Raw genomic sequence first — 18,565 nt, 5'->3', positions numbered from 1 at the left:
AATATTTGAAATAGCATTGAAAAAAAATCTCTAGCAAGCACAGGGGGATATGACCTGATGTCTAAGAAAAACATGTTTAATGTATTTGACATTAGTATTGGATATCATACTGTATGTGCGGGTTCTGTCATGTTCAGTGAAACTATTTGGTTTTGCTCAGATACAATGTTGCTTGTGTTAATCACAAATTACTGGCTTTTTACATGTTGCTCTTGTGGTAACTGTTACCCCATGATTTCAATACTTAAGCTATCAAGGAAAAGTCTTGTTTATTGTTCTTAGACAGTAGAATATTTTACAAGCTCAGCATTTGTACAATAACTCTGTAATAAAAAAAAATAGTTTATTGGAATAATTGTTCCCCCTTTTTTTGCACTTGAGATCTGAACAGAAACCCCTGTATTTTCTCAGTAATTCTTGTGTTAGTGTATTATTACATTGGTTGGTAGGGCAATGGAAAATTTTACTCCATTGAATCAAGACAGTTAATATGTAGTTAACAGAGCTGTGATCTGGTAATTGCAGATTTCAAGATAACAGAGCAGGGCAGAGCAGAGGCAGGACAGTGAAGAAGTCAGGTACTGAATAATGTAAATATCTCTATAAGCTTGTTGAACAGCAGTGCCCTGTTGTGCTTTGCTGGTAGATGAAACTGCATCTTGGAGGCAGCTGGAACTGCCTCTGTCTGACATGAGGGCAGTTCCTGATGTCTTCTTACAGAAGCCACCCTGCAGCCTGCCCCCAGCTACCAAAACCCTATCACTTCAACCTAATACACATAGTCCTGCAAACACTCCTAAAGTGTCCCAGGTCTTCCTGTTTCTTTTGTTTCCCTTTTCTTACCAGTTACAAAGTCCAGGTGGCCTTCCACAAAGGTGCCTGCAGTTTCTTGGTTTCACATCAACTAGTAACTGGAGACTTTTTGCTCCTTGGCATTGTCAATTATCTGTTGTCTGCCAGGTTTGTGTTTCTGTATTCTTGTTCATAATTTATCCCATTAACTTATTGACCTCCTTTGCGTTGAAAATATCCTTGATCAGATAGCCTTAATGAAGCAGACTCTCACCTTCCACATACCCTTATAAATGCGTAGACTAAAATCTTATTTAAGAAATTGATCTTTCTCATCCCATTCTTGGCTCACTACATTCTGTTTCCTGGCTGTACTCTTGGATACACAACAGAAGAAGGACGTTCATACAGTTGTTTGGGTTTTTTTTTTAAGAGCCTTTAGACAGAGAATGTTAGGGGGAAAAAAATATCACCTAATACTTGAATTTGTGATAATGCTGTGTGCTGTGACATGACTTACTTCAGAGTTGGAAAACCTGAGCGGTGAAGAGTAAGTGGTCCTGTGGACCTGCACATCAGGTGAAGTGACAGAACATGCAGGCTGCTCTGTACTCTGTGCTGCACTTTGAGCTGCTGGGGAACTGGAGGAGGGAGCTAAGTGACCTGCAGCAAATTGGAAATGCAGCCGGACACTGGAGAAGGGCAGGAGACCTGAGGACCTGGTTCTGTGCTGAAGGCATGTGTTTGTGTTTCTCTTTATTCTAGCAGGTTCTGTAAAGAAACTAACACCACCAGAGGCCTTTCTTTGCAAACCTGGATGTTCTTGTAGATAGGAAGACAGAAGCAAAGGGAGTTTAGGATCCAAGGGAATGAGGAGGGAATAGTGTCTGGTAGAGAAGAAGGCATGATGTGAGAGATGCAGGAGACAGAAATTGGTTAAAAACAATTTATGAGAAGTGGGAGAAAAATAGTTGGAAACAAATACTAGAATAATTCAAGAGATTGAGTTGCTTGAGTTACTAAACTGAGAATAAAGATTATATTGCATATATTAAAGATGGGTGGTGATATACTTTTTTCACTTCTACCATTAACATTACTAATTGTGTGTAATGCAATCACAAATACCTAACTGTAATTAAAAAAAAACCCTCAAAACTAAGAAAAATACCCCAGGAGAACAAAATTCTAGTCTAAGAATGCAATGCAAAATTTTGAAGTGCAGAGGGTTGTTGTTGTTAAGGATTTGGTTGTGTTGAAGGTTTGTTTCAGCCTTTTAAGTTTAGACAGAAATAAGTAGTTATTTGTATTCTGAACTTTATTGCTGTGTATTTTAGGAAGGCTGACCAGGTGTGTAACTCTGCATCCTATCAACTTTGTTATTCCACAGGCCAGTAGATATCCGGTGAATTTCTATTTTTGCAATTAACTGCAGAGTTCTAGTTCCTTTTAAGAGTTGCAGAACTTCAAAGGCAGTTACAGAAGTTTTTAACTGTTGTGTTCACAGAAAAAAGTAGTGAAGAGTTTGGGATATAATAGAATGATTTGTACAGTATAAATCCAGTTTTGTTTTTTTGCTCTGTTTCTTGTGAAAATAGTTTAACAATTAAACAAAACAAGCCCCAACCCCCAGCCTGTCTTTTATGTAAAATGAAAGGTTTTTATGAGTTAAAATTAGCTCTGGACTAAGTTTTGTCATACAGTGATCAAAAGTATGCATGACTATATTATATTATCAGATTCCCTTAAACACTGTTAATTGGAATGATTTTTCTAATTCAAGTTCTTCTTTCTCTCGCTTTTCTCTTTGCCTCTCCATGTTTGAAGCAAAGCAGCCCAGGAAATGTTTTATGCTTTGTGAAGTGGATTGGGAATAAGGGATCCTGCTTCCTAGCTTGCAGTTGGTTTTTAGTCTTTAGTAATCCATTGGTTGATCTCCCTTTGCTGTGTACATGTGTCATGGTTCAGCACCAGGCAGCAGCTCAGCCCTACACAGCTGCTGGCTCTTTCTCCCCAGGTGTGATGGGGAAGAGAATCAGAAGGGTAAAAGAGAACTTGTGTGTTGAGGTAGTTTAACAGGTAAAGCAAAAGGTACACGTACAAACACAGGAAAGCAAAGGATTAACTACATGAAAGAAGGTTGTAGGAGGTGGGTGTTGGCCTCTTCTCCCAAGTAACAACTGGACCAGAGGAAATGGCCTGAAGTTGTGAGAGGGGAGGTTTGGATTAGATATTAGGAAGAATTTCTCTGCTGAAAGAGTGGTCAGGCACTGGAACAGCCTGACCAGGAGGTGGTCGAGTCACCATCCTTGGAGGTATTCAAAAGCTGAGTAGATGTGGCACTTCAGGACATGCTCTAGTGGCCAAGCTTGTGGGGTTTTCTGTGTTGACAGTTGGACTCAGTGATCTTAGAGGTCCTTTCCAACCATGATGATTCTGTGATGCACTATTCCCATCATCAGGCAGGTGTGTTCAGCCATCTTCAGGAGAGTAGGGCTCTGTCACAAGAGTTAGTTGGGAAGAGAAAGGCCATCACTCTGAACATTCCCCCTTTCCTCCTCCTTTTTCCCAGCTCTGTATGCTGAATGGGATGTTGTATGCTCTGGAATATCCCTTTGGTCAGCTGGGGTCAGCTGTCCCAGCTGTGTCCCCTCCCAGCTTCTTGTGTACCCCCAACCTACTCGCTGGTGGGATGAGGAGTAGAAAAGGCCTTGATGCTGTGTAAGCCCTGCCCAGCAACAACGAAAACATCCCTGTGTTATCAGCACTGTTTGCAGCACAAATCCAAAGCACAGCCCCATATGAGCTTCTATGAAGAAAATTAACTCTATCCCAGCCAAAACCAACACAACATACTTGGTATAAAGAAAAAAACCCAACAACTCATTAATTAATAAATACCATGAGATCTTTGGAAGAATTAAAAAAAAAAAATAAAATTGCTTCACTTGAGTTATAGCTTAATTTGCCACTTTTCCATTTAAGAACAAAATAGCTGGTATTAGCAAACTGAAGATAATTAATTAACACAAACCATGGTTAGTGAATGGAATATTCCAGATTGGTTTTGGCTGAAATTCTTGTTGTTTGCTTACCTGCATACTTGATTACTGCTCCTTTCTTTCTCTGCATATTTAATTGCTGTCTAATTAATTGCTCTGATGATTTCCTGCATAATTAATTATTCACTAATTAATCATTGATTCCCTGAATACTTATTTAACGTATTGCTTCTTTGATTTTTGCACCTAATTGACTATAATGCATTGCTCTGTTGCTAAACTACCTAATTAGTAACAGGTTAATCAATTATCATTTGCTTACTCCTAATTTAGTCATTTAGGCCTGTGATCAGCATGATTTATCCTCTGCTTTATGACTTCCTTTTCTAGTCATTCTTCCTCAAATCATGTGTTTATTAAGTTTTGTTTCCATCTCATCTCTGAGCAAAGTGCATGTGTATCTTCTGGGGTCACAGTGTGGGTGGACAAAGGGAGAGCAACTGGTGAACTTGTGCAATGCATTCAACACTGTCCTGCACTACGTCTTGGTGTTCAAATCAGAAAGATTTGGATTTGTTGGATGGGCCAAATGGTGGATAAGGAATTGGCTGGCTGGTCACACTGGTAGAGTAGTGGTGAACAGCTCAGTGTCCAAGTGGAGATGAGTGATAAGTGGTGTTTCTCAGGCATTGGTATTGGGACCAGGTGCTGTTTAACATCTTTGTCAGTGACATGGACATTGGGATTGAGTGTGTATTCTCAGCAGGTTTGCTAATGACAACAAGCTGTGTGGTGTGCACAACATATTGGAGGGAAAGGAGGCCATCCAGAGGGACCTTGACAGGCTGGAGGCCAACCTCATGAAGTTCAACAAGGCCAGGTGCAAGTTCCTGCACCTGGGCAGGGCAATCCCAAGCACAATTACAGGTTGAGTGGAGAATGGATTGAGAACAGCCTTGAGGAAAAAAACTTGGGGGTGCTGGTTGAAGAGAAGCTCAACATGAGGCAGCAATCTTCTCTGGCAGCCAGAAATCCAACTGTGTCCTGGTCTGCATCAAAAGAAGCGTGGCCAGCAGGTCAAGGGAGGTGATTCTCCCCCTCTACTCTGCACTTGTGAGACCCAACTTGGAGTGCTGTGTACAGCTCTGGGGCCTCCAGCACAAGAAGGACGTGGAGGTATTGGAGAGGGTCCACAGGAAGGTTATGAAGATGATCAGAGGGCTGGAGCACATCTCCTGCAGAAGAGAAGGCTCCAGGGAGACCTTAAAGCAGCCTTCCAGTACCTGAAGTGGATCTGTAGGGAATCTGGAGAGGGACTTTTTAAAAGGGCATGTAGTGATAGGACAAGGGGTAATGGTTTAAAACTGAAAAAGGAGAGATTTAAGTTAGACATTAGGAAGAAATTCTTTTGTGTGAATTGAGATGAGATACTGACACAGGTTGCCCAGGGAAGTTGTTCATTTCCCTCCCTGGAAGTGTTCAGAGGCAGGTTGGATGGGGCTCTGAGCAACCTGGCCTAGTGGGAGGTAGGAGAGAACACTGTTCAGCCACTAGGTAAAGGCTTCATTTGTTTTTGTTTCATTGTGTGCTTTTTATTGTTGTTTTAAAGAACAGTATTAAGGAGAGCAGAACTGGTTCAATGGAATGTATACAAAGGAACATTTCCTTTGTAAACACAGTGCAGTCAAAATTGAAATGTGCTTCAGCTCAAGGCAGTAGAATGCCTGAGAAGGGACCCTACTGAGTGTATTATGCGCTATTACACACAGTAGCTATGTAAAATGTATCTTTCAGACAATACAAACTGTATTTGTGTTGCTTTTCAGAGCTGTCTTAAAAGATAGGAATACATACTCTGCCTTTTAGTTTTAAGATAGCTGTATTATTTATGAAGATGAGGATGCTTTTGTTGCAGTTTGAGGCACAAATCCGTCAGAGTACCTTAAAGATGGGTTTTTCTTGAGTGAGGTGAACCATTTTATTAATAGTGAACAGGGGGAGTGATCTTTGCTTGGGATTGTTTTGAAAACAGGTCCCAAAACACAGCTTCCCTGTTATTTTCCCCAAAACCTCTCAAAATTCACAAAATATAACTTTATTTCTGTACTCCCCTGGCTAGTCTGTGGTTTGGTTTGCACTTCAAATAGCATTGTTTTTCCACTTGGATTTCAGTGCGTATAATTGTCCTTAGTGAGGCAAAGGAGCAATTGAAACCAATTTCAGGGCCAAGAGTTTATGTATGTAGCTGAAGAACAAATGTGCTGTTAAAAATGGTTCCTGGTGGTTGTTAGTTTTGATGGCACAATGAAGGAAGCAGGGACCATTGAAAAATCAAACCATTAAAACAAGTGATAGCAGCTTTAGAAAGCAAACAAAGTCCTCTGAGTTAACTCTCTGTCCTAAGTTTATGAGCTTCTTTTTAGCTGGAGTTTTCTGAATTATTAACTTTCTCTTAACCTTTATTGTTATTTACTCTCATGTGGCTTTGCTTTCACATCACACCTCTAGTACCTGTGGATTTGAAAAAAACCCAAACAAACAACTATTAAGTTTTTTCTAACAAGTTCTGTAAAATTTCTGTTCATCACATTGACCTAGGAAGGTTTTAATGAAGTTAATTTGCTGCTTCAAAGTTCTTTACTTAGTTGGTTGCTTTATGTTTTTGAATTGACAGAAGTTTTTCATAGAACTTGTAGGTCAAAGCATGGGAAATACTGGATGTTTTCATTAGTGTCAAATGTTAATGTGGCCTCTGAGATTGATATGGTGTGTTTTATTTTGAGAGCAAGTTTTGTCCACCTCTTTCAATTTTCCTCCTATTTCTGCCTATTTTTCTCCATGTATATGGATGAAGACGAAGCCTGGGGTTTTTTGGGTTTGGTGGTTTTGGTTGGTTTTCGGGTTTTTTTTTGGTTGTTTTTAAATGCTGGGATAGAAGAGGAAAAACTGTTTCTAGAGCTCTGAAGTGAATAGCTAGAAGGAGAAAGGAAGACGATGTGATTGCATAGCATGTCATATGATAACAACATTTTGTGGTCCACAGCACTATAGATGTTTTGACCTTACTTTCCAGGCTTTCATTAGTGGCAGAGCCACATCTAAGGATAATGACCCCTGAAACCAAGCACTTAACATTTTTAGCTTACAGTGTATGCTCATGGTCATGTCCTAAGGCAAAAATGACAGATCAAAGCACACGTTTTTGTTAAACAGATTTATTTTCTAACAAATGTTGCTATAGTGAAGGAAAAGCTTCCTTTTATCTTTTACGGTATTTAATTCTTCCTTCCTTCTTTTGGTTCCAGCACTTGCATGGGTTATTAGAGAATTAGATTTACTTAGGTGATATAAGTAGAAAGGTTAAGTACATGTAGGAAAGAACAGTGAGGTCTGTGAACATAAATTAGAATTTGGGTCCAGCTTCTCTGTATTTCAGAGCTACTTTGTAAAGGATAAAATGGTTTGCATTTTTGTCAATATGATGTACATAAAACCTGGACAATTACTGAATATCTGAGATAATTTTATCAGATGTTTGAAAAAAAATATGAAATGTTAATGTTATCTTAGGCTGGAAGTAAAACCCAAGAAGGTCTTAATCTATCCTGCTTCCTATTGGGTCTTGTTATTTCTAGGATTTGAGTCAGAAGACATTTTTTGCCATATGGGGATCTGGGTATAAGTTTAACCATTTCTTAGATTAATTGATTTGGAGATTTCTTATGAATGTCTTCATTTAACTGTAACATTCTTGTTTTCAGCTCATTACTATCTGGTAAGTATATTAAGATAACTCACAGTTACTGTGTTAGCTGAACCAAAAGTAACTAGGGGTAATATAAAGAAATATAAATATTTATATAAAATATAAAGAATATAAAGAAACTTAACATTTGAAATATTAACTCCTGTTTTTAAACTTGTTTTTCAGGAATCAATTCCATCTTCATGTGTAAACTTTGTAACTTATTTTCACCAAATCAATCTGAACTATTGTCTCACGTCTCTGAGAAGCATAAGGAAGAAGGGACCAATGTGGATGACATAATTATTCCACTCCAACCTCTAACAGTACCCACAAACATAAAAAAAGAAGAAGGTACCTTAACAAATTTAGAGGAATGTAATTTTCAAACTATTTTTTTTTTTAAATAAAACCTGTGGTGTGATTGTTCTGTATTGTTTATAGAATGATTTATGTAGCTTTTTTTTATAAAGGTTACTGTAGAACTGCCAAACTGAGTTTCTGTCAATGCAGAATAGACAGAGGACAGATGTGGATAAACTCAACTTGAGATAGGGGATGATGACATTGGTACATGACTTTAAAAGTCAAATATAGCCAGGTCTGCTTCCTACAGCTTTAATTTGAGTTGTGTAATAGCAGTGGCAAGCTTCAGTACTAGCAGTGGAAAAGCAAGCAGGGCACCATGGATAGGAGCATGTCTTGTGGTTTAGGGATGGTGCTGTGCTTTTTGAGTTGTTTGTTGTGATTCAGACAGTCTTTAATTGTTCTATTCCAAAAAGGAAGTGGCATGATTCATAATTTATGATTTTGGCACTGGTAAATAAAGCAATATAGTAGTCAAAGGTTGAATTAGATACACAGAACAAGCTACTCTGCAGTGGAAGAATTTACATTAATCCAATTTTTAACTGATTATAACTGTAATCCCTTGTAAAATTAGCAATGGGTTGAAAACAATTCAGATTTTTAAAAATTATCTTCTTTTAGACCCTTACTGAGCAATGGATTTATATTGTTGGCAAATCTCTTAACACAACTACCAGGATTTCCCAATTGTTATGATTTCTGGATTTTAAAAACAATGTGCTTGTGAATTAAAAACCCCATACAAATATGATACTTAAAATATTTTTCTTTATAAGTAACATATGCATGTGATATTCATTTATTTACCAGCAGTAATTCAGTAGTTATGTTGACTTCACTAACATAAGAAGATATTTCTAATACTGGTTATAAAGTATTCAACTATTGCTGCTATTTCCTCAGATGGCTGGTGAGGAAAAATGCACCAGATTATTATTTCACATACACATGATTAGACTGTGCATCAGAAAAAAAAAAAATAAATATCAGATCTACATCAAGTTTGAAAATGCAATTCTAATTTTATTTAAATTGTATGAAGTAAGTTTCTCAGACATACAGAGTCCATCTTCTTGTCTGAAATCTTTGTTTTCTGTTATCCCTTCTCTGAGCACAGTGAAACTGCTACTTTGTGACATTATTCTTCCTTTCAGTAAAAGGGCTCTTCTGTAAACTTTGGTGTGCATCTGTGCCACGGATTGTCTGTACTTTCTGTACTGTAGGTTGTTAAGCATGCATTGTACATTTATGAGAATAGTATATAATTACTATTATGTTCTGAGGCAGCAGAAATTAGACGTGCAGCTTTTAAGAAAATAACTGTGCAAATCTAATTATGTAAAATGTAACGTTCATATGTAAATTTACATACTCAGAATTTACCTTTTAAATTATTCTTGGTGAATCCTTTTCATTGTCTGGTATGATCAAGGGGGGTGCCACCTTTTTCAGATCATGTACCCCAACTCTTTGCCATCTGCTGTCAGTAAGAATGTCAAGGTAAATTACTTTTGCATAGATTTCACATAGGTTTTTTTCATATTCTAGACATACTTTAATTCTTCTTTCCCATCACACAGATTGATCAGAGAGAAAGGTAGTCTGTTCTCAAGTACTATTCAACTATTTCCTGTGTTCTGTTTTAAAAAATAAGAATATTTCACAGTTGAATACAGGAGTTTGCAGAGTTCTTTCAAGGCATACATTTTTTTCCCCTCCTGTTATAGAATCTGCAGCAGATAAAACTATGTAATATATTTTTTTCCTCAGTTGTTCTTTGTAGTAATTCAGTATTGTCACTATAAGGAGAAGTGATTGATGAGTGACAGTCTTGGAAATTACAAGTTTCTTTTAGTACTTGTTGCCTGATAGATGAACATCTTTTTGTCCTTTGAAAGCATAGTTTTTCTTGCAAGTGCTGGCAATCACTTCTCTAGAACTGGTAGCTACTACTAATTACTGGTAGTTACTCCAGAATTTGTACAGATGAGTGAATGTCAAATTATTAATGGAGCTCTGTGTTCTGCCTGAGTAATAAATTAGTGATTTGGTAAGTCCTGTGAACAAGTAAGATGCTAGGCAGGTAATATGGGTATTATTTTACTGGCAATACTCTTTGATAAATTTTATTTAGTCACTCCACTTAACCATAGTTAGGTCATTATATGTTTAGAGTTGGTGTTCTAACCATTTCACTAGGATGTTAGATTTTTAGGGTTTTTTTATTAAGTAAAACCAAGGGTTGTGGGAAGATGTTGCTGTTATACAAATTATACATAGGTCACATTTTGCCCAGCACTGGAGTGGGGCATCTTTGTCTGGGAAAGGACAGGTATTTGCTTGTTAATTGTAGTCACTCATACTTCACTTATGCATAGGTTTTCCTTTTATTACTTCTCACAATGATCTCCATCTCCTTCAAAGTGCTTGTAAAAACTCTCTGCTTTCTTTAACCAGATTGGTAATGATTTGAGGGATAGCTTCGTCTATCATAATATGTTCTCTGATGGATCATTAACTCATTAAGGTCACTTACAGCTGTGGCATATGGATCAACTTTATCTGTACTCAACCACAGGATGCAACTAAAGCATGAATTCAGGTTTGGAGGAATAAGAAGTGTTCTTAGGTGACGTGATATATACATGTAACAGTAACTTTATAAGTCTGTGGATTTATTTGCATATATTTGTATGACATCACGTGCAGAAGATTCTGAATACAGTCATATACTGTTGTAATTGACTAAATAAAATACAAACTTTCTATACTGACATTTGAGGAAGGATTGGTGTGGCATAATGTAAACATTTGCACAAGTGTTTTGTGATTTCTGACAGACTTTTTGTTTGAATCATGCTACAGCTGGCTCCTCTACTCTGCTCTGATGAGGCACCACCTGGAGTACTGTGTCCAGTTCTGGAGCCCCCAACACAAGAAGGACATGGAGCTCTTGGAGCAAGTCCAGAGGAGGGCCACAAAGATGATCTGAGAGCTGGAGCAGCTCTGCTCTGGAGACAGGCTGAGGGAGTTGGGGCTGTTCAGCCTGGAGAAGAGGCTCCAGGGAGACCTTAGAGCACCTTCCAGTGCCTGAAGGGGCTCCAGGAAAGCTGGGGAGGGACTTTTTACAAGAGCTTGTAGTGATAGGACAAGGGGTAATGGTTTTAAACTGAATGAGGGGAGATTTTAGATTAGACATCAGGAAGAAATTCTTCACCATGAGGGTAGTAAGGTGCTGGAACAGGTTGCCCAGGGAGGTTGTGGAAACCTCATCCCTGGAGGTGTTCAAGGGCAGGTTGGAAGAGACTTGTGCAGCCTGATCTAGTGTGAGGTGTCCCTGCTCATGGCAGGGAAGGGGAAACCTGAAGCATTTTCAAGGAAATGTACCAAAAGACCTTACTAAAATGGTTGACTTATAGCATATGAAAAAAAATAAATAACCTCAAGGAATCTTAAGGGAAGATTATGTAAGAGAATAGGAGGTGGTAGCACCATCTTATTAAAAATCTGTTCAACGTTTCCATAAGTATAGCAGACAAACAGGAATCCACATGCCATAGTTTGGAGTTAATTAATGAATACTGAGTGAAAAAGCAAGTATTCTTTCTTGTTATAGGAGTGACTGAGTACTTGTCTGCTTAAATGTAAGTACACTAAAAGCCTCATTATGAGTAGGAAAAAAGCAACCTTTTCACAGAAGTTCTTGCAAGCCCCTCCCAGCATTGTTCTGAATTTCTGTGCTACTGCACACTAGTGAAAGTAGTTTTAGAATCATAGAATCATAGAATTGTTAAAGTTGGAAGGGACCTTAAATGAATTTCCCCCCCTCCCTCAAATGTTCCCTCCTTTCATGACTTTTTAAGACTTTCACATTGTCTCAATTTATCAGGCAGAAGGTAGGTTAATAGCTTGATGGGTACTTGATAAAAATATGTAGACAGCTCTCAACCTTTATTCTTGGTACACAGTGGTTTGGGTGAAAGTTTCTGGAATAACAGTAGGAGAAATGTAACTTGCTCATAAAAGTAGTAATTTATGTGTAATACTGCCAGTCTCTTTTAGCTTGAATAATCTCAAGATACTTTTAAGTTTTTGGAACTGCAACAGTTGCTTTATTACTGGGCATTTCTCTCGTAAGCCAGAAGACATATTTCATACTCCTCCCATCTGTGCTGTGCAAAAAAAACCCAACAAACCCAAACCAACAGTAAAAGGATGACATTCTGAGGAGAATAATTGTATTTTCATTTCTGCACAAGTCCCAGGATTTGGAAATGTTTTAGTATAAGAAAAAAAAAAATAATTTAAAGGAACTCTTTGCTGTAACTACCATAATTTGAAACATGCATGAGAATTAATTTTGCTTGTTTTTTTCTGAGCACTGAAAGACAGAGTTCTTAGCAAAATTTTAGTATGTGCCCATCCTTTGTCTTTCTCTGGTACAAAGATAGTGGCTAACGGGTGCTTCACACCTGTGTAAACTCACTTAGCACATTTTAATGCACATTATACTCTGGGTTTTTTTTGCAATTATGAGACCATATCAAGCTCTTTTACCTTTTAATTCTCAAAGCTGTAATTCACTGCACATAACTGAAGGTTTTTAAACTGGGAGCTTGATCACCCTGCGATGCAGGAGACAATTTATGTCTTATGTGATCTGAACTGCACTCTGGAGTGTAGCTTCTCTTTTCCTTCAATATAGAAGAGAAATATTAACTAATTTGAGAGCTCAAGGGTCTGGCATTAGATAAAACAAATCCTAGTAGCCTGGCTGTCTTCTATTTCTCCATAGATCATCAGACAAGCTCTTTTAGGTGCATCCTAATTTTTCCTTCTCAGAACTGTGTATCTTTATGCAGATAAGTGGAGTAGATCTGATACTTCACCAGATGTCTGCTCGGACTTTAAAATAGCATTTAAATGCTACCATGCTTTTCTGTTTGTGAACTGACAGTTTCTTAGAGCAAGTTGAAAGTAAATAACTAAAATCTATGCAATAATAATCAGATGATTCCTCAGGAAGCACAGTATAAAGAAGTAAAAAAACAAGCAAACAACCCACGAGACTAAAAAGAGAGACTGACAGATACTAGTTCTTTTAATTGTATTAGCCTGTTAGATAGAAATAACTTACAGCTAGGATGAAATCTACTAAAATAACTTATCACTATCCAGAAAATTCCTCCCTTCCCTCTGAATATCTGCTTTTGTTGACTTAAAGTTTTCTTGAGATCTAATTGCTTTGGTCAGTGAGATCAACAGTTACATCTGTGAATGTATGATATAAATTTGGCTTTTGAAGTTACTACAGCAGTGATGAGAGAAATCTTTAAGCAGGAAATGTGAGTGGGAAGTTTTGTATGTTATGCATTTCTGTGGTTACTCCATTAATTTTGTCAGTGTTTCTTCTATATAAATGTAGCAATGTAAAATTATGGATAATTTCTGATTTTAATTATTTGAAATATTAAGGAAACTTTTTTGCATGACTTATGAAATTTGTTTGTTGTCAACAATTTTTTTTATACCACCTTTTGGCTAGGAAGTGTTAGCAATAAAGAGCCACAGGAAGAGATAGAATCATAGAATGGTGAAGGTTGGAAGGGACTTTAAAGATCATCAGGTTCCAACCTCCCTGCCATGAGCAGGGACACCTCACACTAGACCAGGCTGCACAAGCCTCATCCAACCTGGCCTTGAACACCTCCAGGGATGGGGCTTCCACAACCTCCTTGGGCAACCTATTCCACTGCCTTACTACCTTCATAGTGAAAAATTTTCTTCCTAGTATCTAACCTAAATCTCCCATCTTTCGGTTTAAAGCCATTACCCCTTGTCCTTTTACTGCCCTCTCTAGTATAAAACTATTAGAGACTAATTGATTTATTAAAAGCACAAAGTGCTTTTGGTTTTAAAAGATAAACTGTATTTCTCTGCATACTTAAGCAATTTCTCTAAGTGTGATTTTATTTGAAAACCTTTTTTGTAGTGTGTCAGAACACAGCAGAGCAGTGCTGATACAGTGACAACAATTTAAAGGAGTGCTTGAAGTTTAATTTCTGTACAACTGTGGCACTTTGATATCTGCCCATCTCAGTAACACAAATCTTACTGATTTGCAGCTAGCAGAGATGTCAACAAGTATCATTACTTAAAAATAAGTTTGTGTGAAGCTAACTTCTTTTGAAGCTTTAGGGACAGAGGGTCTTGAACTTAATTTCATATTCCTGTTTTTCAGAGATCACGTGTATTAGCTAATTAGCTGTGGAATTGTGATATCTAATAATTCTAACTTTAACTTTCTTTTCTAGAGCTTCTTGTAGTGAAGAGGAAAAGGGGCAGACCGAAAGGGTCCACTAAGAAGTTTTGTGTGGATGAAGATGTGGCAGAGAATAACCCTGTTCCAAGTGAAGAAACTCCACCTGGGACAGAAGAAGGACTGGATCTGTCTGAAGTCTCACCCAGCAGCTTGGAATGTAGGAAATGCAATCGGAAGTTCTCCAACACACGTCAGCTGAGGAAGCACATCTGCATCATTGTTTTAAATGAAGCAGAGGAAGACGGAGATGGAGGTAAGAAAATAACCAACAAAATTAAATTAAGGATGTTGCTACACACATAACCTTACACTTAGAAAAACCCCAAAATGGACACTCCCCCTTAAATCACACCAAAAAAATAATCTTACCTCTCAGTGACAGCTGTATGTTGTAAACCAGGGTGTATTTTACCCCCTTTTTTATTGATGTCTTTCCAACTTGACATTTTTAACTGTTTTTCTAATGTTTCTGGGATTTTGTAGTAATTTTAAAAATTACTTTCTCCTGGTTTTAATTTCTTTCAAAGTTTAGCACTGTGTGGACATCTGGTTAATAATCAAGTATGTTTTCACTTTGCACTGGGTCTGGCTGGTACAGAGTTAATTTTCTTTGTAGCAGCTCTTATGATGGGGTGTTTCAGATTTGTGATCAAAATAATGCTGATAACACACTAATGTTTTAGCTATTGCTAAAATATGCTAAACATATAAATATTGAAAAGCTATATATTGATATTCTGAATTATATCCTTTATTGAAGGAAACATGATATACATTTTGAGCTGAAGTTGAGGTATTAGCAATGGTTTCCAAGTAGTAAAATGTTTTGCTATCTTTTATAGGTCCGCAGGAGAGGTGTTGAAATCCTTATAATACTGGACATTTAAAATTACAACAAATAAAACTGTATTGAAACTGCAGCATGTATTGGTCAGAGGAATAATACATGGATGTAACAGGCCTCTGGTGTTCTTGACTTCTGTGATCAGTGATCCACATGGACCTCTTAGAGATCAGTGTCTCATTGATAGTTCTGTCCCTGTTTCAGGAGTCACCAAGCCTTGCTGGTTACAGACATCCTCTGTGGATGTAATTTAATCCTTTGATGCATAATGATTGTCTTCACCTTAGAATTATAGAAGTATCCAGTTGTCACGGTTGGAAAAGATCAAGTCCAACCATCCACCCTACAACCCCTAACCACTAAACCGTCTTATGAAACACCATGTCTACCCCTTTTTTGAACATCTTCAGGAATGGTGCCTCCACCACCTCCTTGGGCAGCCTGTTCCAAGGCCTCATCACTATGTCTGGGAAGAAATTTTTCCTAATACCCAGCCTGAACCTCCCCTGGTGCAACTTGACCCCATTTCCTCTTATGCTATGACTGGTCACTAGGCAGAAGAGGCCAACACTCACCTCATTATAATCTCCTTTCAGATATTTGTAGAAGGTGATGAGGTCTCCCCTCAGCCTTCTCTTCTCCAGGCTGAACAGCCCCGGCTGCCTCAGCCTCTCCTCACAGGGCCAGTGCTCCAGGCCCGTATACAGCTTAGTTGCCCTCTATGCACCCTCTCCAGCACCTCAATGTCCTTCCTATACTGAGGTGCCCAAAACTGCACACAGTGCTCGAGGGGCAGGATCACCTCCCTGTCCTGCTGGCCACAGTATTCCTCATACAGGCCAGGATGCTGTTGGTCTTCTTGGCCACCTGGGCACACTGCTGGCTCATAATTAGCCCCCTGTCAATCAGCACTCCCAGGTCCCTCTCAGCTACGCAGCTCTCCAGCCACTCCTCCCCAAGCCTGTAGCTTTGCATAGGGTTGTTGTGGCCAAAGTGCAGGACCCAACATTTGGCTTTATTGAAACTCATGCTGTAAACAGGAAGAAGAAAGTGTGCTAATTTTTTTTTTTTTCAGGATTAAAAGAAAAAAGTCTATTGTGCTTACATATCCCACATGTACCTGCTTAGTAATTTTTATTTATTTTTTTTTATATTGGGCTTATTTGTCTAAGAAAGTTACTGTGATTTAAGCAGAGCTGTATGTATACCTATTTCTGCTTTTATTTGGGTAAACCAAATTGAAGGGTTTGACTTATAGTTTGGATCTGGCTGCAGGTACTGCCATCCATTCTTTTTCTCCTAATACAAAACTAGAGGAGTTGAGAATCTTCCTGAACCCTTGTTGATGCCTTCACTGTGTCTGCTCCCAGTCAGAAAACAGTGCTGCTTCTGTAACATTATGGGGGTGGTTTGGGGCTTTGGCTGTTACTTGGTTTGATTAGTTCCCCAGCAGCTGCTTCTAAACTCACTTGTTTTGAGAGATAGAAAGAGGTCATTATTTTAATCACCATCCCTCTCCCACACTGCAGAATACCTGAGTCTCTGGCACATGTAGGAGAGGTAATTTGTTGGCTGGGGAGTGGGATTTAGGTGGGGGACAGATTACAGCAGTGAACAGCTTGTTTTCTCTGTGAAGTGGACCATTCCTTCCTTCTGAATTATGACCCTGACTTGTGATGGTTTTACCATCAGCTGGATTCTAATTTAAATGAATTCTTTCTTTGAGTAGTACATCAATTTACAGGAGAAGCAATTGCATTGTGTTCATTTTTGAGTGGCCAGTTTACTTCTTTTCTATGAAATACCAGCATCTTTTAGGGGATAGAATATAGTAATTTGAATGAAAAGCAGTTTAAAAACATGCCAATTAGGGATGTGTAGCTGTGCCTGCAAAATGTCATACATCCAATTATGAATGCAGGGAGCAGTAACATAAATTAATGACTCAAACAGAATCATGAGACAGATGAACAATCGAGTTGGATGAGACTCCAAAGCAGGGGTTTATTCAGAGCTGACAGTAACTTTACACATCAACACAGCCAGCACCGTTTCTTAAATGTGCTAGAAGGCAAAGGCATGGAGTTGTATTTCTTGCACAAACAGGCATTTAAAATGCCTATCTCTAGATAGGGGAGCTCACTTTATTTGTCTGGTGAGTGGAAGTGCCAGCTGACAAAGTGCTCAGCTGAGTGCTTAGCAATGGAGCTGCAAATTGTGGCAGTTTGTCTAAATAAATCTGTTTAGGAGCAAGCAAAGCCCCTTAACTGCTTGGAGGAGCTTTGCTTAGCTATTCTAAGTTGCATATACTCCATTTTCTTATAAATCATCTTAGAATCACCTAGGGGTGTTCCTTTAAATGTAAACAAAAAATCGTTTTAAAGAAAACTATTGTTGTATTATACAGGTGAATTGTCCTAGTTGTGAGACAAAACACTTACTGTGACACCAATCCACAGTGCTAACACTTTAAGTGACTTTTTTACAGAAAGACAACTCAATTACTGATGAGATAGTCTCATATTATGGAAAGGCAGATTGAGCCCAGTGGTGGAAGTTGAAGTTCTTGTCTTTCATTAAAGATTGTCTCCCCTCTTAATCCTTTATTAAAGCACACTTCCTAGTTCAGGGTATTTTGGTGTAGAGAGAGTTCAGGAAGAAAGCAGCTGTCATTGAGCATTACATTTTTTTGGGTTTTTTTTGTGATTTAAGGGGGAGTGTTAATTTTGTTGGTTTTTTTTTTTTAATTCTAAGGTTACAGGAAAATAGTTATCTTTGTAGAAAAAATTATTGGTCATGTGTGCAGCTCCATCTCCTTATCAAGATGTTGTTTCTGGAAGATACTTGTTCCTCTTAGAAAGGGAAAACATGGAGCTACTGCCATCAACATTCATCAGATTAGTGGATAAATTTTAACATTTAAGTATCAGAATTTGACTTGATCCCTCTGTAAACAAGATAGTGTTGTCTTTTTCAGGTGAATGTTGAGAATGTTCATACAAATATTCAGCACTAGTTGAATTTGCGTAGCACTCAGTACCTTCCTTGCAGGTTTGCAGATACTGAATGTAGCCATCCTTTTAGTTGCTGGATGTTCTCAGCTTTTATTGAGAGATGGAAGTTGAGATTCAGTCCTTTGTTTGAAGTACTTCCCAGCTTTGAATTTCTTAAGAAAATATATGCTCATGGCTGTAATCTTCATATTTAGTGCCTAGCAGCCATGTAGGAGTTTTCTATGCATATGAAATTGCAACATTTCAATAAAGAAATATTTGTATATGGCTGTTGTGTATGTAATTTTAAAATATTTTAAAATAGTATTTTTGAAGTCCTGTTTTGGAAGCTTGGAGCCATAGTCAACTGTAGTTATTGCAAGATGTCTGTTCTTTCCCACAGCTTTTACCTTCGCTCAAACCGAAAGAATTAGCAAACTGATCTGCCTGATAGAGGCACATTAGGAAAGAAAACCAACATGAAACATTTGTTAGTAG

General features: G+C 38.1%; 1 protein-coding gene across 4 annotated transcripts in view; it reads left to right on the top strand.

The window, feature by feature from the left end:
- Window positions 1-18,565, top strand: part of ZFAT (zinc finger and AT-hook domain containing) — a 133,858-nt gene that overhangs the window by 54,366 nt on the left and 60,927 nt on the right. For all 4 annotated transcript variants that reach the window (XM_051609739.1, XM_051609738.1, XM_051609736.1 and 1 more), the window contains exons 2-3: window positions 7,726-7,893; window positions 14,223-14,483. In XM_051609739.1, the coding sequence (XP_051465699.1) occupies window positions 7,743-7,893; window positions 14,223-14,483 (412 nt within the window). In that variant the 5' untranslated portion in view covers window positions 7,726-7,742. The remainder of the gene's footprint in view (window positions 1-7,725; window positions 7,894-14,222; window positions 14,484-18,565) is intronic.

Source organism: Apus apus, chromosome 2 (assembly GCF_020740795.1).
Source record: "Apus apus isolate bApuApu2 chromosome 2, bApuApu2.pri.cur, whole genome shotgun sequence".
NCBI classification, from domain to species: domain Eukaryota; kingdom Metazoa; phylum Chordata; class Aves; order Apodiformes; family Apodidae; genus Apus; species Apus apus.
The sequence above is the reverse complement of the archived record's forward strand: the minus strand, read 5'-3'. Positions and strand labels throughout refer to the sequence as shown.